Below are 25,585 nucleotides of genomic sequence, written 5' to 3' on the forward strand. Positions count from 1 at the left end.
AAATTTCTATACGGAAGCGTCCTCGGCATTCCTCCCTGTAGAACTCGCCAGTTGATAAAAATGGTGGCACAACGGAGGAAACCTTAGTAGATGGAAGCATGGCAGGTGCAGTGTTAGGAGGTCCGAAGGTGGCAATTATTGAGGATCAGAGTATGCCAGTACCGCAGGACAAACCACCTATTGAGGTTGGTGATTCTATTTAGAGTTTATGTTCTTATTTATTCTGTCCCTATTATTTATGGATAGTTTAAATATGATTGTTTGGAATATTAGGGGTACTTCTAATAAGTTAGCACGGGTGCATTGTAAGGAACTTGTTAGAAAATTTAGACATGTTTTCTTTATTGTGGTTGAAACTCACTCTCCTTTTCACCATTTAAAATTATTTTTGGAAAGGTTGCGGTATCACTCTGTTGGTATAGTAGAAGCAAAGGGGCATAAGGGAGGTATTTGGTTTCTATCCTCTATGAAGGGTGTTTGTTGTAAGTTCATTTATGCTTTTGATCCGGGTGTTACTGTTGAGGTTCAATTTGATAATTTAATTTGGAGGTGTAGTGGTATTTATGGCAATTCTCAATTTAATAAAAGGGTTCTCCTTTGCGATTATCTTGTTGTACAATCCATGGTTTTTCAAGGACCTTGGATTGTTCTTGGTGATTTTAATGAAGTCAAATTTTCTCATGAATCTAAGGGCTGTCAATTTTCTTATCAAAGAGCAGACATGTTTGCTACTTCATTAGGGGATAGTAGTTTGTTTAATCTGAAGACTATAGGGAGGCGATTTTCTTGGTACAGGAGGGTGAAAAATTATGTTTACGTGGCAAAAAAGTTTGATCGAGTCTGTATAAATAGTAGTTGGCTATCTATCTTTCCAGAGGCTTATGCAGAAGTTTTAAATAGGCTTCAATCTGATCATTGCCTATTTTGGTGCGTTCTAAAGGTCGTCCTCAGCCTAAAGGGAATCGACCTTTCCGATTTGTTGCTGCTTGGGCTACTCATCCTGGGTATAGGGATATTATGAATCAGTCATGGTGGTCTGGTAATAGAGGAATTCATGGCAAGCTTTCGAAAGTACAGAAGAATTCACTAGAGTTTAACTCGAAGGTATTTGGTAACATTTTTGTTAAGAAATGTGAATTAGAGCAGCAGATTAATTATTTACCAAAGCGTTTGGAAGTGGTGGATAGTATTTATTTGCGTCAGAAAGAGTAACAGTTGCTTGATGATTATTATAATACTCTAGTGCAAGAAAAGCTCCTATGATTCCAAAAGTCCAGAGAGCAGTGGGTAAGGTTCGGGGATAGGAATACAAGATTCTTTCATATTCAAACTCTTGCACAAAGGAAGCATAATAAGATTCATGGCCTTTTTCTCAAGGATGGAGTGTGGGAAACTGATCCAGATATTTTGAGTCAAGAAGCATAGTCATTCTATAAAAGCTTATTCTGTCATTTGGATGATGTTGATTTGGGTTGCCTTGGTGATGTGCCTCTTCATTCTCTAAATGAGGAAGCTTGCAATAATCTTACGGCACCAGTTACTATGGAGGAAGTCAAAACAGCTGTTTTTCACATGAACTCTTTTAAAACTCCGGGTCTTGATGGGTTTCAAGCTTTCTTCTTCAAAGAATATTGGGAGATCATTGGTCTTGATGTTTGGAAGATGGTTAAGTAGGCAATCTCCGGTGTTACTCTTGATCCGAGAATGTTAGAAACTTTACTGGTTCTTATTCCAAAAGTTGAATCACCGGTATCTATGAAAGATTTCAGGCCGATTAGTCTCTGCAATGTAGTTTACAAGATCATCACGAAGGTTCTTGTTAATAGGCTTCATCCTCATCTTGCAAAGATTGTTGGCCCGCTTCAAGGAGGATTTATTATGGGACGAGGAACTCCTGACAACATCATTATTGCTCAAGAAGTCCCCCACTTTATGAAGAAGACTAAATCAAAGAAGGGCACACTGGCCTTTAAGATTGATCTGGAGAAAGCTTATGACAGAGTTGACTGGAGGTTTTTAGCTCATACCCTTAAGAGCTTTGGTTTTCCTATTCCTACACTTAATTTGATTATGAATTGTGTCACTGCTTCTTCCTTATCTATTCTTTGGAATGAGAATCGTCTGAATGGCTTTACTCCTAGCTGAGGTCTTAGACAAGGAGACCCTATGTCACCCTATCTTTTTGTGTTGTGTATGGAGCGATTGGCATGCTTTATTAGTCATCAGGTTGATTTGGGCTTGTGGGAACCGGTTGCTATTTCTAGAGGGGGACCAAGAATATTCCACTTAATGTTTGTGGATGACTTGCTTCTATTCTGTAAAGCTACAAAGAGACAAGTGCAAAATATGATGTTGGTTTTAAAGACTTTTTGCAAAGCATCTAGGATGAAGATTAATGTGGAGAAGTTTAAAGCGCTTTGCTCCAAGAATATCTTTACATCAAGGAAAGAGGTTTTCACTGGGGTATCCTCTATCAGATTTGTCCAGGACTTGGGCAAGTATCTTGGAGTTATCCTTAGCCATTATAGGGTGACTCGTTTAGCTTTCAATAGTGTCCTGGATAAGATTCGGAGTAGGCTAGCAAGCTGGAAAGAGAGTTTACTCAACCGGACTGGTAGACTCTGCTTGGTTAATTATGTTGCAGCCGCTATTCCCACGTACCAGATGCAGGTCTCTATTTTTCCCAAAGGAATCATTAGTAAATTAGAGTCTATGATGAGGAATTTTCTTTGGAAAGGACAAGTTGATGGAAGAGGATTGAATCTTGTTAGTTGGAAGGTACTAGTTACTCTAAAAAAATATGGAGGTTTGGAGATTATAGATCCTTATTGTGTAAATATTGCTCTTCTTGGAAAGCTAGTTTGGATTTTTTTTTCCAGCAGCCAAACAAACTATGGGTCCAATTGTTGGATGCCAAATACCGATCATCTTTATATGACTGTTTTAGTTATCCTAAGAACAAGGACTCTCTCATTTGGAGGTGTCTTTGTAAGGCTTGGGAAGTGTTGAAGAATGGGTTTGCTTGGTGTATTGGATATTTGAACCAGAATTTTTGGTTTTCTAGCTGGAGGAGAGAAGGAAGATTATCTAATGAGATAGATTATGTTCATATTTCTGATTCGAATATCCGGATACAGGATATTTGATCGGTTGGTAGGTGGCATTTGGATACTCTTTATTCCCCTTTATCTCAAAATCTGAAAGGTAATATTATCTCTTACAATCCAGATGAACAAGCATGTCCGAAAGTGGGTTGGTATTGGTGTGGGTCTGCTGCCAAAGTCTATGACTCACGCAATGATTACTTGTGGTTGTGTAAGCAGCTGTTTGGTTGGGAGGAGCGAGATAATTGACTTTGGCTTTGGCGTTAGCTTGTTTCGGAAAAGCATAAGTTTTTGGCTTGGTTGTGTCTTAAGGAGGCTCTTCCTACTGCAAGTTTTCGCTTTAGAAGAGGGATGTCGTCATCGGATAGGTGTCCAAGATGTCTTTTTAGCCAGGAATCAGTTTTACATTGTATTCGGGATTGTCCAAAACTCAGCTTGTCTAGTATAGGTTGGATATTTCTTGTCATCCTTTGGATTTGAAGAACTGGTTCTTGTATCATAGCATAGAGCATCCGTTCAAGTTCTGTTCGGGATTTTGGTGGATATGGCGAGTAAGGAATAATGACATCTTTAATCCTCATGAAACTTGGCCTCCAGAAAAAGTGATTTATCTGGCATTAACTTCAGAAAATGAGCTTAAGAATATTTTTAAATTACAACGTATGTCCATTCCCTCTACTCTAAATGGTTTTTGGAATCCCCCATCCATTGGTACTTTTAAGATTAATTGTGATGCTAGTTATTTTGGTTCGGGTGATAGTGTTGGTTTTGCATGTGTTATTAGAGATTGTAATGGAAGTTGGCAAAGGGGGTGTTTGGAAATGATTGAGAGTAATAGTATTCTTCAAGGAGAATTGTTTGCTATTTGGAAAGGATATCTCTTAGCTTGGGATGTGGGTCAACGAGATGTTATTTGTGAGACGGATTATGTGGAAGCATTTAATCTTGTTACTCGAGATGGTTTTGGGTTTATTGATCCATTGGTGCTCAAAATAAGAGATATCATACATTGAAATTGGCGTGTTGACTTTCGTTTGATTATGAGAGATGCAAACACGGTGGTCGATACTATGGCAAAGATGGTGATGAAGTTACAACTTTCGCATGTGGAGCTTCTTTCACCTTGGGAGGAGTTTAAGAGTAGTCTTAAACGGGACTGTCCCTCTATTTAAGCAGTTCCTTGTTTTGTTTGTTTTGTTTTTCTTTGTTTAGTTTATTTCAGTCACCAAAAAATTTAGAAAGGTGAAAACTCAGGTGCAGTTAACTTCACGTGAAGTTGATAGTTGAGAACCGTTAGATGAAAATTTAGTCAAATCAGTCGAATTATCTAACGACTCTCAATTATCAACTTCACATGAAATTGACTGCACCTGAGTTTTCACCATTTAAAAAATAATATCAATATATTTTTAAAAAATACCATTCTTTATATATTAAAATTTAAATATTATAAGAGACTAATTTGAATATCATATTTGTTACTAAAATGTAATTTTTATATATTATTAGTATAAATAATTAGGATAAATTACATATGTAAAATGATTGAGAATCAAAATTACGTAGATGTCCTAAACTGAATTTAGTTGTATGCATATCTAGTTTGACCCTCTATGTAAATGGAATTATTTTTCAATGTAAATCGAATTAATTGGATTCGATTTAGTATATATATGTTGTACGAGTAGTAAATCAAATCAACTTGATTCGATTTACTACTGCACAGTACACATACTAAATTGAATCAGCTTTCTATTCGTTTATTTATTATTCATTGAGTTTAAAATACAAATGTCAATAAAAAACATCTCTTATTTGAATTCAACTAAAATATCAAACAAATCAAAACGAATAATAATAAAAATTCAAATTTTATATTTTAATTTAAATTCTAGAAAATCAACATTTTTATAAATTTATAAATTCAAAACGGAATAATAAATAATTTTTAAAAATTCGTTAAAAACATCATTTGATTCATTAATATCTAAAAAATCATTATGGAACTTTTGATATTAAAAAATTTAATATAAAGCCCTCAAGGTGGTATAAGAATTAAAACCTGAGATTTTTTCAAAAAATGACAAATAGTTATACAATATAAAAATGCCAACTATTAATAGAAAATCGAATAAATTTATTACTAGGTATAACATATACATACTAAATCAAATCCAATTAATTCGATTTACATAGAGGATCAAATGAAATATACATGTAACCAAATTCAATTTAGGACATTTGTATAATTTTAATTTTCTATCAATTTACTCAAATAATTAAATATTAAAATTCTTTAAAATATTAATACATTAAAAATAAACTATTATAATTATTATAAATATTAAATAATAAAAAATGGACTGATTAACAGATATGAAATGTGCTCATTAATCCATTAGTGGATCTAATATGATCAAGAATTATTACTTTTTATTTAATTTTGGTGACTATACTTTTTATTGATTCGTAATTTAATTAATTTGTATAGCACTATAAATTTAAATAAGGATGCAGCTATGAATGTTGTCAATTATATTTGAATTGGTACACACTAAAATTAGCCACTAATATAAAATATATTAAATATAAAATATATACTAAAAATAAATTAAATAATATATATTTATACACAAATATATAATACTAATTTTAATATATATGCGGTATTTTTGTTGAACAAATATTAATTGTTTTGTAATTTCCGTGCAAGGCACAGCTTGGACACTAGTTATGAGGTTATGGTAGAAGAATGGAGTCATAATAAAGGTTTCTAATTCTCTATCAATTAAATTTGTTTCTTGATCAATATAAATTCGTTCATTAATATTTGATTTGAAGGAAAATCTATTATTCAGTTTAAAAAAAATAGATGAATAATTTATCTGTTAAACATTAACATCCGATAATCAATTTGAAAAACAAATATCGTGTTTAAAATTACAAATAATGGTCCAATGTTTCACCGTAGTGTCCTCTCCTCCTCTGAAATTGTTAATTTTGTTGAAATTTATGAAACTGTTGTTACTTGTTAGTATTGTGTTGTTGAAATCAGCTACAACAATGGAGGCTGTGTTGTTGACATTGGTAGAATTGTTCTTGAGACTGAGAAAGAATTAGTGGTTGAAAAATAAATTTGATAGAATTCATATGCTAAAGATTTATTTTACATAACAATTTGTTAGAAATATAGAGACAAATCGACCCCTATTTATTTTTTATTAGTTAATATAATATTTAGCAACAAAATTATTATCGTAAAATGATTAGTAATTACTTTTCTCAACATTTAATGATAGTCTCATGTTAAACAATACTAGGGTGTGTTTGGTTTATATTTATATTTTCTGTTTTTATTTTTAGTATTTTTTATTTTTTGAATTCTGAAAAAAAATGAAAATAAGAAGCGAAAATAAAAAATAATATTTTATTGTTTTCACTTTTTTTTTTACAAAATTTAAAAAGTAAATTGAAAATAAAAATAAAAAATGAAAATACAAACTAAATACTCTCTAAAATTTCAGGGTTATTATCCATCTTTTTTATAAATCCCCTTGTCTTTAAAAAAAACTGAGACTTTGAGAGAAATTGTATTACTATTTTACTTTTAATTAAAGACTATCATTCACCTAAAAATATATTTACATTTATCAACCGTACATACAAATTAATTCCATATAATTTTTAGATAAAATAACATAGAGGAAAATAGTTCAGTTACACAATGTAACACAAGATATAAAAAGTAAAATTAAAAAATAAACCTACCAAATTTGTAAAATTATGAATCATAAATCAACTATACTCAGCCAGGTCCAAGGGTTTGAAGTATTTCCCATCTATGAGGAAGGTTCCAATGCTAAGCCGCACTGCCCACACATCTTTGGGTTTTCTTGACACGATTCTGCAGAAAGATATGCATTTAATTGAAGTCTTGATGATAATAAATGTGCATGATGAACAAAATAAAATCAAGCTAGCATGATTTTAACTCTTTAAATAATAAAATTATAAAAGAAATTTTCTTTTACCAATCTGTAATTTATATAATTACATCAATATTTGTTAAACTTTCGCACACAACAAATATATAAACATCGGGTGTTCCAACGGAGACAGATCTAAGAATCTAATAATCGAGGGACTAAAAATTAAAATCATATATAATCAAATACAATGTCATATATTTGATAATAGATATAATTATAATTATTTTTTTAATTAAAAAATTAATAAATACTTGTCAAATAAAAAAATTATATCAATCTTTATAATTTTTTTCATATTTTTTTATAATTTTATATCTAATAAAATATAAAATTATTTATTTTTAAATATTTTGTTAATTAATTTACTTTAATAAGTATTTATGTGAGTTAAATATATAATTTATATTTATATTTATTAAAATTTATATACATAAAATAATACAATTTGTATCTACATTTTTTTAGAATTTACACACAATAAATTTATTTATTAAAAATAATTAACTTTATAATGATCAAAATACTAAAAATTACTAGTTTCAAAGAGTTTCTCATCAGTATTTCACAATTGTTACATTGCCAGTTCATCAACTCTAACTACTTGTTTCTCCAACTTAAACTACAGACTCTAACAAGCTTTATTTTCAGTGTATGTTTCAAATTATTGAGTATCACTAGAAAGAGTGTTATCCAACTAATATCATTAACTCAAGTTTGTCTAAACAATTCATAGAAATAAAAAATAAAAAGAGAAAATTAATAGTTAAAAGAAGCAGAGATGAATGAAAGAGTTTGAAGTACCTTCCAACATCACCAGGCTTGACCAAACCAGAATTAACCCTAAGACATGGAACAGAAGCAGCAGTCTTAATCATTTTAGGAGCCTCTGTAAAAATAATAGGTGAACCTATCTCTAGCTTTGGACCCTTTGCTTGCAGTTCTATGTTATCTTCTGATGAGTCTTTTGATTCACACTTTACCACAGTAACAACATTTGCTCTTTGTAGTTGATTGTGTTGGAAGAAAGAAGTGTTGTGAAGCTTTGAAAAAACTGAAGATTTAGTAGTAGTAGCAAATGAATAAGGTAAAGCCATGATTGGTTTATGCAGTTATCTTTATTTTCTTCTAAGAACAAAAGGAGTAATTGAAGGGCAGGACAATCCGTTTGGGAGCAAATTAGATATTTGTATGGTTCATATTTGAGAAGGCCACTCAAAAGATAACATAAAAGAATAAAATATTGAAAAATATATTATTACTCTTATTTTTTTATATGATATGTTTGTATAAATTTATTAAAAAAATAATATTTTCAAAATAAAAATGATAATATTCATTCTTAACAAACGTAGATATATGTAGATCTTTTGTTTTTCAATTTTCAACGTCTTTTTCTATAATTTATTAATTTTAATAGTTACTAGATAATTAGATTTAGAAGATCAATTTTTAATTAATTAATATTAATTAAAATTTTTTATTATTAAATTATTTTTTTACTCTAATTTTTTAAACAATTTAGATTTTAAAATTAAAATTTAAAATTTAAAACAAAAATATTTTAAGATAGTAATAAAAAAAATTAATTTTCTAAAGAATAATTAAGTTTTATATTTATTATTTTAAAAATTATTTAATACATAAATATAATAATATGACACTAAACTTTTATGTATCAAAATTAAACTTGGTATTTTTCATTAAAAAATTGGAGAAAAAGAAAAGAAAAGAAAAGAAAAACCTAAACACTCACACAGACACTCTACTTAGCCTTCATACGCAATAAACCAAGAGAGATCAGAGAAGAGAGAACCGGTTCGTCGTTGGTGGTTCGCCTCCTGCGTCCGCGTCTCTTCTGTTTCCGCCGCAGCTGGCTGTTCTGCTCGTGCATTTGAGTCCCGCCGTCACCGCTGGTGGTTCGCCGCATCTGTTCGCGCTTCGGCCTCTCCTCGCCTCTGGTCGCAGCTTTTCTCCTTTGCTCGCCGCTTCTGTTTCTCTTGCTTCGCTTTTGCGCCTCTGCTCAGCTCTGGTGTGTTCTTTTTTCTATTTTTTCTACCTAAGTTAGTTAATGAATAAGGTAAAGCCATGATTAGTTTATGGAGAGTTATCTTTATTTTTTTCTAAGAACAAAAGGGGTAATTGAAGGGCAGTACAATCTGTTTGGGAGCAAATTAGATATTTGTATTTTGAGAAGGCCACTCAAAAGATAACATAAAAGAATAAAATATTGAAAAATATATTATTACTCTTTTGTTTTTATATGATATATTTGTATATATTTATTAAAAAATAATATTTTCAAAATAAAAATGATAATATTAATTCTTAACAAACGTAGATATAATGTAGATCTTTTGTTTTTCGATTTCCAACGTCTTTTTCTACTATAATTTATTAATAGTTACTAGATAATTAGATTTAGAAGATCAATTTTTAATTAATTAAAATTTTTTATTATTAAATTATTTTTTTACTCTAATTTTTTAAACGATTTAGGTTTTAAAATTAAAATTTAAAATTTAAAACAAAAATATTTTAAAATAGTAATTAAAAAAATTAATTTTATATTTATTATTTTAAAAATTATTTAAATACATAGATCTAATATGACACTAAAATTGTATGTATCAAAATTAAACTCATTGGTTTTTTCATTAAAAAATTGGAGGAAAAAAGAAAAGAAAAAAAAAACCTAATTTACCAACACTCACACAGACACTCTACCTAGCCTTCCTACCCAATAAACCAAGAGAGATCAGAGAAGAGAGAACCGGTTCGTCGTTGGTGGTTCGCCTCCTGCGTCCGCGTCTCTTCTGTTTCCGCCGGAGCTGGCTGTTCTGCTCGTGCATTTGAGTCCCGCCGTCACCGCTGGTGGTTCACCGCATCTGTTCGCTCTTCGGCCTCTCCTCGCCTCTGGTCGCAGCTTTTCTCCTTTGCTCGCCGCGTCTGTTTCTCTTGCTTCGCTTTTGCGCCTCTGCTCAGCTCTGGTGTGTTCTTTTTTCTATTTTGTCTACCTAAGTTAGTTAATTAGTCAACTTAGGCGTTTAGCTAAAGTAGTTTGTTGGTTAATTGGTTCATTTAGTTCGTCATTTAGCTAATTAGGTTGATTTAGTTCTTGTTTTAGCTAATTAGTTCATTGGTTGATTGAGCTGCTAGTTCGTTGATTTGTTCATTTAGTTCTATTTCACTTTTAAAGATTTCTTAATCACAAACACCAGCTCAAGAACAAGCATCAACTCCTGAGGCTTTTTAAATTTTTATTTGATTTTTTTTTTATAGTTTTATATGTTTATTTAATTATGACCTGGTCAAAAGGTGACCCTGTACTGACAGATGCCGTTTCGGTTCTGTTAACCATGCTTGTTGGTGTAGGGGTTTTAGCGTTTTAGGGTTTTACCAGAAGTAGCACTAGCTGTAAGCTGCAACATCAGTTCCCACTTCCATAATCGCCAATCAGCGCTTTGAGTTCTGAAAGGCGGAGATGAAGGTGAAAAAGCAGAGGAGGCACAGGAAGGTTCTAAGATTCTTCACTACTTGCTTTGGTCTGAGGAAGCCATTCAAGGTTCTCTGCGATGGCACCTTCGTTAACCATCTCATTGTTAATCGCATAACCCCAGCCGACGATGCCCTTGCCAATATCCTCACTGCTCCCGTTAAGCTTTATACAACGAGGTCCTTTCTTTATTTATTTGTTATGTTCTTTTTTGTTTTAATTTCTGTTCATGGAAATAGTATATACCCTTGATTAGCTTTATCTGTAGGCAGTATGCAGTTGTAGAATGTATGACATTCTTGAGAATTTTACACTAGGAATCGTATATCGGAATAGTATATACCTTTTTACTTTCTTTAAAGTAAACAAATAGGTGTTTGAAGAGTTTTACAATAGACTTAGAAATCCTAAAGTAAAAAAAAACTGGTACCAAATAAGTTCCTAGGAAAATCTGTGATCGATTTATAAGTCCATGGAAAAAAAAGTAAGCCGTTCAAAAATTGTAACTCTGGACTAATGTCTATAGCAAACTTCTTCGTGACATACTTGCCTTGTCTTATTACACTTTTTTTTTCTTTTTTAATCTCATTGATATATAAATGCTTAATTGGGAAAAATGGCTTCAATGCTGCAGATGTGTTTTAGCCGAGTTGAAACGACTTGGTAGCTCATATTCTGAGGCTCTTGAGGCAGCTCAACAACTCATAATAGCAAGGTCATATTTCTTATGTTCCTTTCTTCCAGGTTTTCCTTAGTGTTGAAACAAATATTGATACGATGTCAAATAAAATCACTTGTATTGCAACCTCTTTCTTGTTTACCTTCTATTTATTTTATTTTTTCTATCATGACATATATCCTTGACCCCTAAGTTGAATGAAATTTTGTACTACTTTCAATTGGTTAGACTCCTATACGACACTAGACTTTTCTACAGAGTAAACCAGCATCTAATTCCACAAAATTATACTCTTCGTGCAATCTGAATTTCATAATTATACATGATTATCCTTGAGGATACAAAATTTGGGTCATTCCTTAGGAGTAGAGGGAGATATAAAAAGTATATAGGTGCTTAGCCCCTTTGTTCATCCAACATTTTTCCTGAAATATTTGTAAGTTATTTTATTAAAATAATAATGTGGTCCATGTAATTAATAAAACTAATTCTAATAGTGAGTTAAATATGATGGTTGTTACTCAATAAAGGAATAAAATTAGTGGGATTTTAAATAAAATAAAAGGTATCTCTCCCCTCTCTCTTCAGAACAGAAAAGTAGAGGTTACATTTTAAAAAGAAATAACGTAACCAAAGAAAAAAAAGACCTCTGCTCAACTCAACGGTTTTCTCTGTGTCATCAATGAGAAAGTGAAAGGAAAGAAGGAAGAGAGGGGAAAGCACCCAGAACTAGCCGCATACTAAATCAATTTTGATTTCCGAGATAATGATTTTGAGGATTTCATCTTTTGTAGTGTATTTTCCAGCTGAGTATATACCGTGTTTGGGGACTACTGTAGAGTGTTGATATTTTTCTATTAGATGAGTTTCAAGATGTTTGAATTTGAGCACCAGTATTTCTGTGGATATGGACATTCACTTTTATCTAAATTCTAATTTGCAGATGTGAGCATGAAAAATGTACTGGGGCAGAAGCCTGCGTCATACAGGTCATTGGAGAAAATAATTCCGAGCACTTTTTTGTTGCTAGTCAAGACACTGACCTGCGGAAAAAATTGCGAGAGGTTAGTATGCTTTTATGTATAGATTTTAATGTTGATTCTGATAGTTGGATGGAAAACGTCATTCACATAATTGAGGAACAATATATTTGATAAATATCTAGAAAAGAATCTCTCCTGTTTGTTGCACTTGAAATACAGTTATCATGCGAATATGTTCTTGGTAGCAAATATCTGTTTTTTTAGAGACAGGAATTTTTTTTCATGGCTTTCTTTGGTGTTTGTTTAATGGGGTTTCTTTAACTGATATTAAATTGCATTATTACATAGCAAATTTTTTTATATATTACCTATGCATTTTGTATCTGTGAGGATGGATTATCCCCTTGTCATTTTAATAAAATTTCTTTTTTTACAGAAAAAAATTCCAAAACTTATTGAAGTGTTGTTATACTGATGCATACGATACATGTAGAATTGTACCTTCTGGTATAGGTTTATTTTGTTTTAATGATTTAATCTGTCTGTAGGTTCCTGGTGTGCCTCTCATATATGGTCTCAGAAACACACTTTTCCTTGAACCTATATCTGCATTTCAGTTGCAATATGTTAAAACTTCTGGAGAAAAACGATTGCATATGGACGATAGAGAGTACCAGATATTTAGGAGTAAGGTAATGAATAGATTATCTGGTGAGGAAGCAGACGAAATAATGGAAAACAAGGATTCAAGAGATGAAACTATAAAAGTAGAAGCATTAAAAAGGAGCAGCACCGCAAGGAATCCAATGGAAATCAAGGATAAACCTCAGTTCAAGAGAAAAAGAGCAAAGGTATTCACAATTTGTGGTGTAGCTGTTGCTAGAACATAAGTTAGACAATTTTTTATTAAGTCAAATAAATTTTATTACTTACCATTCCCATTATTTCAACCATGCAGGGACCAAACCCACTTTCTTGCAAGAAGAAAAAAAGTCGTGAAAGCCAAAATGTTGGTACTTCAAAGGTACAGTTGACTCTTAACGGTTAGAAATATTTTCTACTAGTATAGCATTAGTTATTATGGAATCTAGAAAACGATTTAGATATCAATACAAACGTTCCTATTTGATTGTGTGCATTGGCTTTGTTTTGGCATGGACATTGAGCAAATTCCAAATATGATTTTCCAGTATGTGTGTGCATGTTTTCTGTGTTTTTCTGACATGTTTCTTAATTGTTGCTATTGTGCAGGAAACGAAACAAGGAGACAGATCAGAAAATGCAGTGAAGAGAAGTAGGAAAAGGAAGAGGTCACAAAAACGGCAAACAGCAACAGAAACCTAGGTTGATATTTTTTATATAATTATTATTAAATACGTGTTTAAAAGCTTTGCGCTTGAGACGAGTGGAGAGAAGTAAATTTTGATCGTTGTTACTTGTTAGCATGGCAGGGAAAGTACATACATACATACATTAGTTGTATGTTATTTTTTTTATACTGTTACTATTCATCATTGAAATATTGAGGTTTTAGAAGCTTTGTTCAATGTTTTATTGTCATGCTATGGGAATATTTTTAAAAAAATTGGTTGATAGTTGGTTGAAAAAAGTTAGTTAGCTAGAATCATTCTTTTTAAAAAAACATTGGAATATAACATTCCTAAAACAATTACCACTCGGACATATTTTATAAAACTAACAGCAAATGTGGGTATTTTTTAAATAATTATTCTTGGGGATTTAACATAATGGCCCAATTTACCTAATAAAGAAATAAATAGATTACACCCCATAATATCTTTCTCTTAATTTATCAACACTGAATCATCAGAGTGGTGCATGACATTCTCTATTACTCATCACAGCCCCACCCCCATAATGTCTAATCTGATTCATACGATCAACTTTGTTTATGAACAAGAGAAAGAGTGTCCAAAAATATTTTAGCACTCCCTTCACTTTTTCTGTGTATCTCTTCAGAACCATCTATTTTCCCGCAAAATCGTCTTAACTATATTGATCACCTTTAAACCTTGTGATTTTGATGAAATTTATCATAATTCCCTTTGTTCATGTAGTATAAATATTATTTGCTTAAAAAGTGTTTAATAGTACAGTGAATAACAACAACAAACAACAACAAAGCCTTGTCCCACTAAGTGGGGTTGGCTACATGAATCAAATGACGTCATTGTGCTCTGTCATGTATCATGTCTACAGAGAGACCGTTTACATGTAGGTCACGTTTGACCACCTCATGGATGGTCTTCTTAGGTCTTCCTCTGCCTTTCGCCCTTTGTCCATCTTCCATCTCATCCACCCTTCTGACTGGGTGTTCTATCGGTCTTCTTCTCACATGTCCAAACCACCTGAGACGCGATTCAACCATCTTTTCCACAATGGGTGCTACTCCAACTCTCTCCCTTATATCTTCATTCCTTATTTTATCCAATCGCGTATAACCACTCATCCATCTCAACATCTTCATCTCTGCCACACTCAGCTTATGTTCGTGCTCCCCTTTAGTCGCCCAACACTCCGTACCATACAACATAGCCGGTCTTATAGCGGTGCGATAGAATTTGTCTTTAAGTTTTAAAGGCACTTTTTTGTCGCATATAAAACCAGATGCACTCCGCCATTTTGACCAACTTGCTTGGATCCTATGATTTACATCCTGTTCAATCTCTCCATTATCTTGTATGATGCACCCAAGATACTTAAAACTTTTAACTTTTCTTAGGATGTTTTCTCCAATCTTCACCTCTATATTGGGGTTTTCCCTTCTCAGACTAAACTGACATTCCATATATTCCGTCTTGCTACGGCTTATGCGCAGGCCATACACTTCTAAAGCTTCTCTCCATAACTCCAACTTTTTATTTAGGTCTTCCCTTGACTCTCCCATAAGGACGATATCATCGGCAAAAAGCATGCACCATGGTACCGGCTCTTGGATGTGCTCTGTGAGTACTTCCAAGACTAATGTGAAAAGGTATGGACTTAAGGATGATCCCTCGTGTAATCCTATACCAATAGGGAATTCCTCCGTTACACCACCTTGAGTTTTCACACTAGTTGTGGCCCCATCATACATGTCTTTAATTGCCCGAATATATGCGATCCTTACTCTCCTCTTTTCTAAAACCTTCCATAAGACCTCCCTTGGTACCCTATCATACGCTTTTTCCAAATCAATAAATACCATATGTAGATCCCTTTTATTACTACGATACCTCTCCATCATCCTTCTTAATAGGTATACCGCTTCAGTGGTAGATCTTCCTGGCATAAATCCAAATTGGTTCTCTGTTACTTGTGTCTCTTTTCTCAACCTCCGTTCTATCACTCTTTCCCATAACTTCATAGTATGACTCATAAGCTTAATCCCTCTATAGTTTCTGCAACTTTGTATATCCCCCTTATTCTTGTAGATAGGTACCAAGGTGCTCTTTCTCCACTCATCAGGCATCTTCTTTGACCTTAAAATCTCATTAAAAAGCTTAGTTAACCAGTTGATGCCTTTTTCTCCAAGACCCTTCCAAACTTCAATCGGGATATTATCAGGTCCTACTGCCCTGCCATTTTTCATCTGCTTTAGAGCCTCTTTTACCTCGAAGTTTCGAATCCTTCGATAGTAGTCAAAGTTTTTATCTTCTTCCCTTGTGCATAATCGACCAAGGCTGGGAAGAGTCTTCTGTCCCTCATTAAATAACTCGTAGAAGTAGCTCTTCCACCTTTCATTAATCTTCTCCTCTTGAGCCAACACCTTTCCATCCTTATCCTTTATGCACTTAACCTGATCCAAATCTCTCGTTCTTCTTTCCCGACTCTTTGCGATTCTATATATACCTTTTTCTCCTTCTTTCGTGCCCAAAGACTGGTAGAGACCCTCATATGCTCTTGTTTTTGCTTCACTTACAGTCACTTTTGTCTCTTTCTTAGCCGCCCTATATTTTTCCCAGTTATCTGAATTGCGGCATAAAGACCACTCTTTAAAGCATTCCCTTTTTATCTTTATCTTTTCTTGTATACTCGCATTCCACCACCAAGACTCCTTGTCTCTTGGTCCTATTCCTTTAGATTCACCAAAACTTTCTTTTGCTGTTCTTCTAATAACTTCTACCATCTCCCTCCACATCTCTTCCGCGCTTCCATTCTCATCCCACTTTGCCTCTTCTCCTACTTGTCTTAGGAAGCTTCTTTGTTCCTCACCTTTCATCCGCCACCACCTCGTCCTTGGGTTCTTCGTATGATGTATTTTCCTCAACTTTTGCTCAACGCGAAAATCCATGACGAGCACCCTATGTTGTGTTGTCAAACTCTCTTCCGGGATAATTTTACAGTTAATGCAAAATTTCCGGTCGACTCTCCTCAACAAGAAGAAGTCGATTTGAGAGCTTGTCATGCCACTCTTATAGGTTATAAGATGTTCGTCTCTCTTTTTAAAACATGTATTTGCGATGAGAAGATCAAAGGTTGAGGAAAAGTCTAAAATAGTTTTACCCTCGACATTGATCACCCCGAAACCATGGCCTCCGTGAATACTCCCATATCCAGTCACTTCTCTCCCAACATGGCCATTTAAATCTCCTCCTAAGAAAATCTTATCTCCCAAAGGTATGCCTTGAACCAAACTCTCTAGATCCTCCCAAAACCTTATCTTGTGTTGTTCGTCCGAACCCACTTGCGGTGCATAGGCGCTAATCACATGGAAAGCACCTCCCTCCACCACAAGTTTGATAGAGATAATCCGATCTCCCACCCTCTTGACATCCACTACGTCCTTCTTCCACTGCTTATCCACAATTATCCCAACCCCATTCCTATTCTTCACCTTTCCTGTATACCAAAGTTTGAAACCAGAAGTATCCAACTCCCTAGCCTTTACACCAACCCATTTCGTTTCTTGTAGGCACATAATGTTAATCTTCCTCCTAGTCATGGTATCCACCACCTCCATGGACTTTCCTGTTAGAGTACCTATGTTCCATGTCCCAAATCTCAACCTTCTGTCGCTTCGACCTTTACCTTTTACTTTGTGAACTAGCTTATTTACCCTCGTCCGTTCACGAAAACGCAAGAACCATTGCTCATTTAACACTACATCCGGGCACCGATGCAGCGGCTCTTGCTTTGACACCGTACTCGAGCCATACGGCGCGTTGCTTCCGGGCAACAACCTAGCTTTAGCGCAATAATGTCTTTAATTCATGTCATGGGGATTCGGCTATACTTTTATGTTGGTTGCTGAAGACCTAACACAACCCTCCTCCTTTATCCGGGCTTGGGACCGGCTATGTACCACAAGTGTAACATAGGCGGAATAAAGTACAATTTTATCAGTGGAGCTGAATTTTGCAGACTCAAGAGACGAGTATAATTTGCCCTAAAGATTTGATTAGCTTTGGTTAGCACCTACATCACATAGATATATTCATCCATTTAATTTTACTCGTCTGCCAGTGGTTTTGAGCAAGTCAAATACTAAACAAACATGGCCTTCTCAATACACACTACAACTAAATAAATTTTAGGGAAATGAGGTAGTATCTAATGAAAAAATAAAATGAAACTTGGGGCTAATGTACCAAAAAAATTACAAAAGCTTTCTCCCTTGTGAAAGCACCTATACATCTACTTTATATATAAAGACATATCAATCAAACAACCTTTTTCCTGTTCCTCATCCCATGTTTTCGAACCAAAATATAAAATGGAAGTAAAAAAAAAAAAAAAAAGACAACTGGCCTTCCTTTAGGGGTTGTTTGCGGATTGGGAATTTGGAGCGACCATCGACGGGGAAGAAAGGATTTTTAGCGTAAAAAATTCAAATGGTAAGTTTTCTTCCCCGCCAAAACACTAACTCGCAAAACAAACCCTAAGAGTGAGGAAACATCTTTCTGTCTCATTTGACAAAATAACAAGATCTTTACAACCTATACAAAATCCATCTGCTAAATCAGCACCTCAAGTTAGATCAGTTCTTAGATTCATGCTCTTTAGAGCCTCTTGAGTAAAATAGGTATGTCACTGAAAATCATTCATTACTTCTTTGAGTATGTGAGATATGGATCTTGAGCAATTGTTAATACATCTGGTCTCTCGATCTGGTTATACGTGAGACACCGACGAATGAAATCCTGACAAAAGATCGTAGAACAATTGATAGGTTTGTTTGACAGTAAGAAAAAATGAACTTAGGGTAGCGAAAAACAGCATTTGTGCAAGAAAATGTAACAATGGATTCTGGATACCCAAATATAACCCTGCAAGAAGCAAAAATACTCACCTTTGCCTCATTAGAAACAGCAGGCCTAGTAGGAAAGTCAACCTTGCGCGCCTTAATAATTGTGTCTTCACGAAGTATTCTCTCTTGAGTTTGGTCATGCCCGAAAGGACGTCTACGAAGAGCATTTGATAGAACAAAATGCCAGCAGACCAGACATCAACCTGGTTTCCAGAATACAAGTCATCAAAGACGGAGAGCAAAACGAAAAGGCCTCATTGGTTTGGATAAGGATTTACAACTTAGAAGCAAAAAAAAAAAAAAAAAAAAAACCCAAAAGGACAAAGGATTGGTAACTATGTATTTTCAATTTAGCAAAATAAATTTACCTTCGATGAAATATAAGGCGTCTTGCTGAGCTCAAAGCATTCAGGAGGCAAATACCTGGAAGTTGAAAAAAAATAAAATAAGAACGCAGAAAGAGGTTTCCCCAAAATAAATGGAAACGAAAAAGGCAGCATCGAAGTTAAGTAATGCTACATGAAAAATCAGACATAAAATTTTATTATAAAGAAGCATCACAGCTGAGATCAAGCATATAATGGTCTTTCAGACTTACCAATATGTTCCAGCTCCCTGGGATGTAAGTTCCATACCCTGGGATCCAACATCATCCTCCACTATCTTGCTGAGACCAAAATCAGTCACTTTTGCAATACCAAGCTCATCAAACAGAACATTTCCTGGCTTTAAATCATAATGGATAATCTTCTGTGTTCTTTTATTCATGTATATAAGGCCTTGAAAAATCTGAACCAGAATGACTCTAGCCTCCTTCTCTGGCAATATAGGTGTTGCTTTAAGGACAGCATCAAGATCTTTCCCTGGAAGAAAAGATGAGTGGATTAGACAAAACAAAAAATGAAATATGAAAAAATAATGAAATAAAAGAATGTTTATACTTCATGTTACAACTCACAAAAATATATATAAAATAACAATATTTACCACTACAATATTCCAGAACAGTGCAGAACGTATTTTGATCAATCTCAAATATGTCCCATAAACGAACAATGTGATGATGCACAAGGGACTTGTGAATATTATACTCCCGAATTGCATGCCGCATGTAACTCTGCTTCTTCTCTTCACTCCATTGAGGATTTAAACCATGAAGCTTGCAGGCAACGTATCTATGCTCTACCAAATCAAAAGCCTGCTGGAAATTTCTTACTTCAAATCACTGCAAAAAGGTATTTATTTACAATAGCCAATATAGGCGAAGGAACTGTCTACATTATGATTCTAGTAGCACCGAAAATTTGTGCAGTATTTGTTGATGATTATAATTATATTATTATCATTTTTGATAAATTATTATTATTATTATCAGCAGCAGCAGCAGCAGTAGCGTACTTAGAAAAAGCTCTGACCTTGTAAACCTCACTGAACCCTCCCTTTCCGAGAAGGTTTAGAAGGGCATATCGATGGTGTAGAATCTGAAAGTTGTTGAACCGTGAACCATCTTCATCCCTTATACGTTTCATTTCACGAATCAACCTTCCCTTCTCTAGTTCATAGCGATCCCTCTCACGCAAAATAACTTCTTCCTCCTGTAAAGCTATCTGCTATAGAAACTTGTACACCAAAAAATAGATAATATTGCAAGCAGAAGGTGCGACTTACCCGTTTGATGCTAGCCAGTCGAGATTTATAAATTTCATCATGAATGAGAACATCTTCTGGTAATCCAGCCTCTGCATCAGTTGTATCTCCCTTATCTATACCACAATGAAAATCCACAATTTACAAAATGTTAAAAAAGCAGAATAACATAATACAAATTAGTCTGGAAACTAAAACACAACAGGTAATCTAAGCTTTATTGTGCTGTCAAAAGGAGCATAATATTAGTTATTATTTATATATCTGGAAAGTGAATACACAATGAAAGCCATTAGATGTCAATAAATACAAAGTACTAAATGCCTTGATTGACACATAGCCATCATATGTTCATATAACTAGTACGCATATGAAAGAAGGGGAATGGAAAATGGTAAGATGAAAAGAAACCCTAAATTTGATCCACTCAAGCGGTCAAGCCTCCCCTCCAACTTTAGGAAACAATGGACTAAAAAGAGAAGGGGGGCATAGGATAATACCAGATTGTTTTTTCTTGAATAATTTGCGCTGACGTTCAATTGCCTCCTTTGTTTCTATTAGTTGTCTCTACAAAAGTAAATAAATGAAAATAAAAAATCAAAAGACAACAGAATTCATGTATGTATTATTTAAAAACATTTTCATAGGCAAGGTTCCAATTTTGGCCATAAAAAAGAGCCTACAATCAGAAGGAATTTACATGCTCTGCGATATGGCAAATTCTTTTTATATAAATACCAAAACATTAATGACATGGAATTAAACACTAAGTAACAAATAAAAAACAGCAGTATAAAAAAAAATTCTTGAACAAGTAAAAAAAATGAGACATACAAGCTGGGCATTCAGATCCTTTAATGCTTGACCATCCTCCCAAGTTTCAGATAAGACAGTTCCAGCTCTACAATTATAGCCAAACAAATGAGAAGGTCAAGAAAACAAAAGAAAAAAAGATATATAAAAAGAAAATTACTGTTCTCCACTCATACCTGATTACCCCAACATTTCCAAGTCTCAATGAGTCTTGTCGCACTTTCAGCCTGGCCTCTTGTCTCTCAGCCTTTGAAACTGATATCAGCAAATCAGATATTATTTTTGTCCGCTGCAAAATAGAAGGAACAAATGTAAATTTGATGCATGATAAAAGGAAAGCTCATTGTTGATATTTTATTTGGGAGGGGAAAAGTAACTACGATATTCTCCTCTTCAAAATTTAGAATTATCTCACCTTTGGCTTCATTTGTTGTTCTTGATCTGTCAGGTCCTTAAGTTCCTGCACATGCCAGAATCAAGAATTAAAAGGAAATAAATCTGTCACTAATCCAGGGATGTTATGCTACCGGTTTCAAAATGTAATTTTGTGGCGTATTAGTATATTTGGATCAGCTCGCAATTAAGTGGTTCAAACAAATAATAAAATCAACAGTTTCCAATACTAAATGCATTTTCTTCAAATGCCTGATACAAAAGGTAGAATTAAAGGTTTCCATGCTGAAAATTGCTACTGAGTATGTGAAATGGTAACATTGTTTGAACAAAAAAAATAGGTACCACAATATCAATTGCCCAGTCACTTGTCCTAGCAGTTACCGTATATGATTCTGTCATTTTTAAGACTTAATTGCATTTTATTCCAGACTCGTATACAATGTATGATAAGTCCATTTTATTCCAAACTCGTATACAATGTATGATAAGTCCATTTTGTTGAAACATTTTAACGAATTGTGACGGTGTCTTACATTAGCCTTCTGATTCACGAATCACAATTACTATTTTTGTGAATAGTTGCTAAATCATATACCTTTTCCAACTGCCGACAAAGATTCTGATATTCAGAGGTCTCCTGTTTTGATTTACGTAAGTCCTCCTCTAATGCTACAACCTTTGCCCGTAAAGATGCAACCTCCTCCTATTTAAAGATAGCAATGAAATCAATAAGAAAAAGATGGAATTAACTAAGAAAAATACTTTAGAGGTAAAAATATCAGCATGGTATATAAATCAGTTCATTGGGATCCAGAGGAACAAGCAACAAATGAAAGAGATCACAACAGCATATCAAACCTCCATTTATTATTTGTTTTCGTCCTAATCTACACATACATTTATTTTTCCACAAAATCAAACCTCAGCAGAAGACTTACCTCTAAAGAAGAAAAATTATCATTACGAAGTTGATCTTTGAGTCTTCCATCCTGCAAAAAGAATATGATCTTTACAGTAAACAATCAAGAAGTACAATATAATTGATCAATTTATAAAATTCATTACTAAGGCAATATGTCATTCCGAACATATTGCTAAATAAACTTTGCTCCAAAACAAGAATAATTAACAAAGCATTACCCTTTGCATTTAAAGTAAACACTAAGAAATAAAATAAATCCACGTGAGGCCATTTCCATCAAACTCTTTAAAGATATGATTATCAAAAATATGACCTACTTTCCGCACCCCAACCAAGAAGGATGACTCTATTATTAATAATAAATTTATAATTAGATAAAGATGTTATATTAACAATTACACTTGCAATTATGTGTTGACTATAGATCACGGTAATTACTAAAACAATTAAAGTGACAATTGAAAGATACAATAAAGAACCAAATGTCTTATGGCAAAGAACATACCTTATGGTATAAATCGGTCTGGCCATTTGAGGTCAAAGCAGTTGTTGGAGGTATTTGTGTTCTGGTCTGATCATTAGATCTGGAACCCCGGCCCCTTCCTGAACCAGAATTGCCTCGTCCACGGCCATGTTTCTTTCTATTCACATCGTTACTTATTTTTATCTCGACGGGCTCTGAACTAGTTTGTCTTCCATCAGTCATAACCTGATAATGTAAATAATGTCGGTTGGAGACAACAAGCTGACACAAGACTACTAATTCTTATGAGCGATCAGTTCTCAGGATAGTAGTTCGAAAAGATAAAAAAAGAATAATATTAAAAAGTAAGCAAAAGAGGAAGCATTCTATCCAGTTGAGTTTGGGAATTCACAATATGAGCTGTAGCTACTGCCCTACTAAATAAACCAAGTTGTCAGGATAAAAACAAACCTCGAGATGTTCAAAAACATTAGAGTTGTCATCTTCTTGAAGTTTTAGCCGCTTCTGCGTGTTGGCCTGTATTAAGAATTCTTCACCATTCTGGAACAGAGATATGAAGGTAAGGACAAATTGATTAATTCCATAACTCATTGAATTAATACAGATCCACAGATCTACAATCATTCCAGATCATTAGTATGCACAAAAAATTGACAGTCTTCTAATGCATAGATATTAAACAACTTATGAACACCACTTATAAAACACATACATCTATCGCATCGAATCATCCAAAACCATATATAGATGGAAGAAACAACCAGTCACTGTCGATTTATCACAATCGATAGCAATTCAGTGTGCAATACCCTAATAACAGCTATTATGATACAACTATACAAGCATATATTACCAAAATAACTGCATTGAATTGAGCCGGGACTTACATCATCATCAGAATCACTGGAACTACATGCCTCAGCTAAATCCTCAGCAGCTCCTCCAAATTTCCCAGTTGAAGGGACAGAGGACCAACCTGGCTGCTGAGCAGCGGTGGAGGAAGCCTTGCCCACCATTCGAGCTTCCAGCTTCGCAATCTTTGTTGGAAGGGACTGGTCAGATTGGTTGGAGGAATTGGAAGAGAAATGCACAAGCATATCATCAGACATTATGCCTCCTGCAACTCAAAACTGTGTTTGCCAACAACAAACAAAATGCACCTTAATAAACCATTCAACCCCAACAAGAAACAACAACAAAAACAACCAACAAATCATTTTCAACTAAGTTAAGTTTATAGATGTAACAAAATATCACCATTGAATCACATCATGAATTATGTATTTAGACAAACAACTTAAATCCATTTTAACGGTTTCATCTGAACTTAACATGGCTCAAAAAAATTCTACCCTTTTGAAATCAACCACAAACACAGTGAAAGAGTAAGTTAATGAGTAGTGTTAGGCCATACCCATTCGTGATCAAGGAACCAAAAGGTGGTGAATTATCGAAAACCCGCGTAGAGAAAATTGGGATTTAGGCAAACTTGGAGTAAAACAAAAGTTAACAAAAGTTAGCAGAAGCTGTTGAAAGGACCAAAAGCACATAGAATTGGTCTGGGGATGTGATGCAAGGAAGAATGAAGAGAGGATTTTGAGTGTGTTGGAGGGGAAAGAGCAAAGAGAATGAGAAGAAATGGAAATTTTGAAAGAGGGAAAAATCTAGGGTTTTTTTTTATGTTTGGTAAAGATGCAGAAGAAGATTCAGAAAGCTTGGGAGGGAAGAATATATTTTGGGTATCAGTATGAAGGAACCATGGATGCAGAACAAAGGAAGTGAAAAAAAGACTGTTTTTTTCTGTGTGGGTATGTTCCCTTTTGAAAACTTTGTAGTGGGGCTCTCTTTTGGTCAGAGTAGAGGGTTTTCTGTGAGAAAGATTATAGGTCTATGGCAGAATAATAATACATGAAAATTTAAAAAAAATGAGAAGAGAAGAAGAAAAAATAAAATAAAATACAAATTTGATGATGTGATTTTACATTTTAGTGTGTGTCAGATATTTTGATGTGAGACTGGTGCAACCTAAAATCTAGTGAGGCATTATTATGGCGATAGCTTCTTTTTTGAGTTTTTCCCCCTTTTGCTGCTTACCTCTTTTCTGTTGAGATGAAAAATGGACCTTTGAATTGAATTTGAATCTGTTGAGAAATGAGAATCCTAAGAATTTCATAGTGAAAATACAAGCATAGCTAACTTTTATAAGTGGAAAGAAGATGAAGTGTTTCCCAATTCATTAATGAAAATAAGGGGAAGTAGGCTTCAGGAAAAGTGGTAAAAGTAAAAACTAAAAAAGTATAAGCTTGTAAATGAAGCAAAAATTATTTACTGATTTTGGGGGTCTGCAGGTAATTCAACTGATGGACAATGTAAATTGTAAACATAAATCCACATGGGCTCCGGTTAAGATACAGGCCGACCCGGCCCAATAATCCCATTTGTTTGATGAAATTTTTGGAGACTTTTTTGGAAGTTTTAATTTTTTTTTTAAATTTTGACTTATAAAAAATAATAATATTAATGTCAAGAAAAAATTTTAAAATTAAATGTAACTTTCTAAAAATTCATTTAATTGCTTATGTAAAAGTTAAAAAAATTATTTTTCTTATAATAATTTTTTTTATTATATTTCTTTTAAAATAAGTATTTTTAGAAATAAAAATTAAATACAAAATAATTTATTTAAAAATTATTTTTAATATAAGTATTTATTATTTAAATTATTTTTTTAAAAGAAATTTAATTAAACTGTTTATCCAAACTAAACCTTAGCTAGGGTTATATATTACCCAATACACTATTTTGAGTTGGTCTTACTAGATTCT

The 25,585-nt window shown here is 33.6% G+C and overlaps 3 protein-coding genes across 3 annotated transcripts; 1 reads left to right on the top strand and 2 right to left on the bottom strand.

The window, feature by feature from the left end:
* Nucleotides 1-6,728: 6,728 nt before the first annotated feature.
* On the bottom strand, nucleotides 6,729-8,693 carry LOC130941753 (protein CHLORORESPIRATORY REDUCTION 42, chloroplastic). Its single transcript, XM_057870331.1, has 2 exons — nucleotides 7,895-8,693; nucleotides 6,729-7,008 (listed from the first exon to the last, which is right to left on the bottom strand). The coding sequence occupies exons 1-2, from the start codon at nucleotides 8,185-8,187 to the stop codon at nucleotides 6,900-6,902; spliced, it is 402 nt and encodes a 133-aa protein (XP_057726314.1). The 5' UTR covers nucleotides 8,188-8,693; the 3' UTR covers nucleotides 6,729-6,899.
* A 133-nt stretch (nucleotides 8,694-8,826) lies between these two features.
* On the top strand, nucleotides 8,827-13,779 carry LOC130941752 (uncharacterized). The gene is made up of 8 exons (XM_057870330.1): nucleotides 8,827-9,122; nucleotides 9,809-10,080; nucleotides 10,466-10,765; nucleotides 11,221-11,301; nucleotides 12,209-12,329; nucleotides 12,797-13,099; nucleotides 13,207-13,272; nucleotides 13,500-13,779. The coding sequence occupies exons 3-8, from the start codon at nucleotides 10,575-10,577 to the stop codon at nucleotides 13,590-13,592; spliced, it is 855 nt and encodes a 284-aa protein (XP_057726313.1). The 5' UTR covers nucleotides 8,827-9,122; nucleotides 9,809-10,080; nucleotides 10,466-10,574; the 3' UTR covers nucleotides 13,593-13,779.
* A 3,935-nt stretch (nucleotides 13,780-17,714) lies between these two features.
* On the bottom strand, nucleotides 17,715-24,657 carry LOC130942054 (serine/threonine-protein kinase TOUSLED). The gene is given in 18 exon segments (XM_057870734.1): nucleotides 17,715-18,391; nucleotides 18,541-18,656; nucleotides 18,659-18,701; nucleotides 18,867-18,921; nucleotides 19,097-19,361; nucleotides 19,486-19,696; nucleotides 19,914-20,093; nucleotides 20,167-20,261; nucleotides 20,646-20,712; nucleotides 20,980-21,046; nucleotides 21,135-21,247; nucleotides 21,374-21,418; nucleotides 21,950-22,057; nucleotides 22,293-22,343; nucleotides 22,782-22,985; nucleotides 23,211-23,300; nucleotides 23,648-23,890; nucleotides 24,175-24,657. Coding segments are annotated over 17 exon segments (2,028 nt in total). The 5' UTR covers nucleotides 23,870-23,890; nucleotides 24,175-24,657; the 3' UTR covers nucleotides 17,715-18,295.
* Between the last annotated feature and the right edge of the window lie 928 nt (nucleotides 24,658-25,585).

The sequence above is a fragment of the Arachis stenosperma genome, chromosome 7 (assembly GCF_014773155.1).
Source record: "Arachis stenosperma cultivar V10309 chromosome 7, arast.V10309.gnm1.PFL2, whole genome shotgun sequence".
NCBI lineage: Eukaryota > Viridiplantae > Streptophyta > Magnoliopsida > Fabales > Fabaceae > Arachis > Arachis stenosperma.

Excerpts from the sequence above, each read along its gene's own strand:
- LOC130941753 (XM_057870331.1), bottom strand. The coding sequence starts at position 8,187 with ATGGCTTTACCTTATTCATTTGCTACTACTACTAAATCTTCAGTTTTT. Across the intron at positions 7,009-7,894 it reads AAGCCTGGTGATGTTGGAAG|AATCGTGTCAAGAAAACCCA; the intron begins GTACTTCAAACT and ends ATCTTTCTGCAG.
- LOC130941752 (XM_057870330.1), top strand. The coding sequence starts at position 10,575 with ATGAAGGTGAAAAAGCAGAGGAGGCACAGGAAGGTTCTAAGATTCTTC. Across the intron at positions 12,330-12,796 it reads TGCGGAAAAAATTGCGAGAG|GTTCCTGGTGTGCCTCTCAT; the intron begins GTTAGTATGCTT and ends ATCTGTCTGTAG. Across the intron at positions 13,100-13,206 it reads TCAAGAGAAAAAGAGCAAAG|GGACCAAACCCACTTTCTTG; the intron begins GTATTCACAATT and ends TCAACCATGCAG.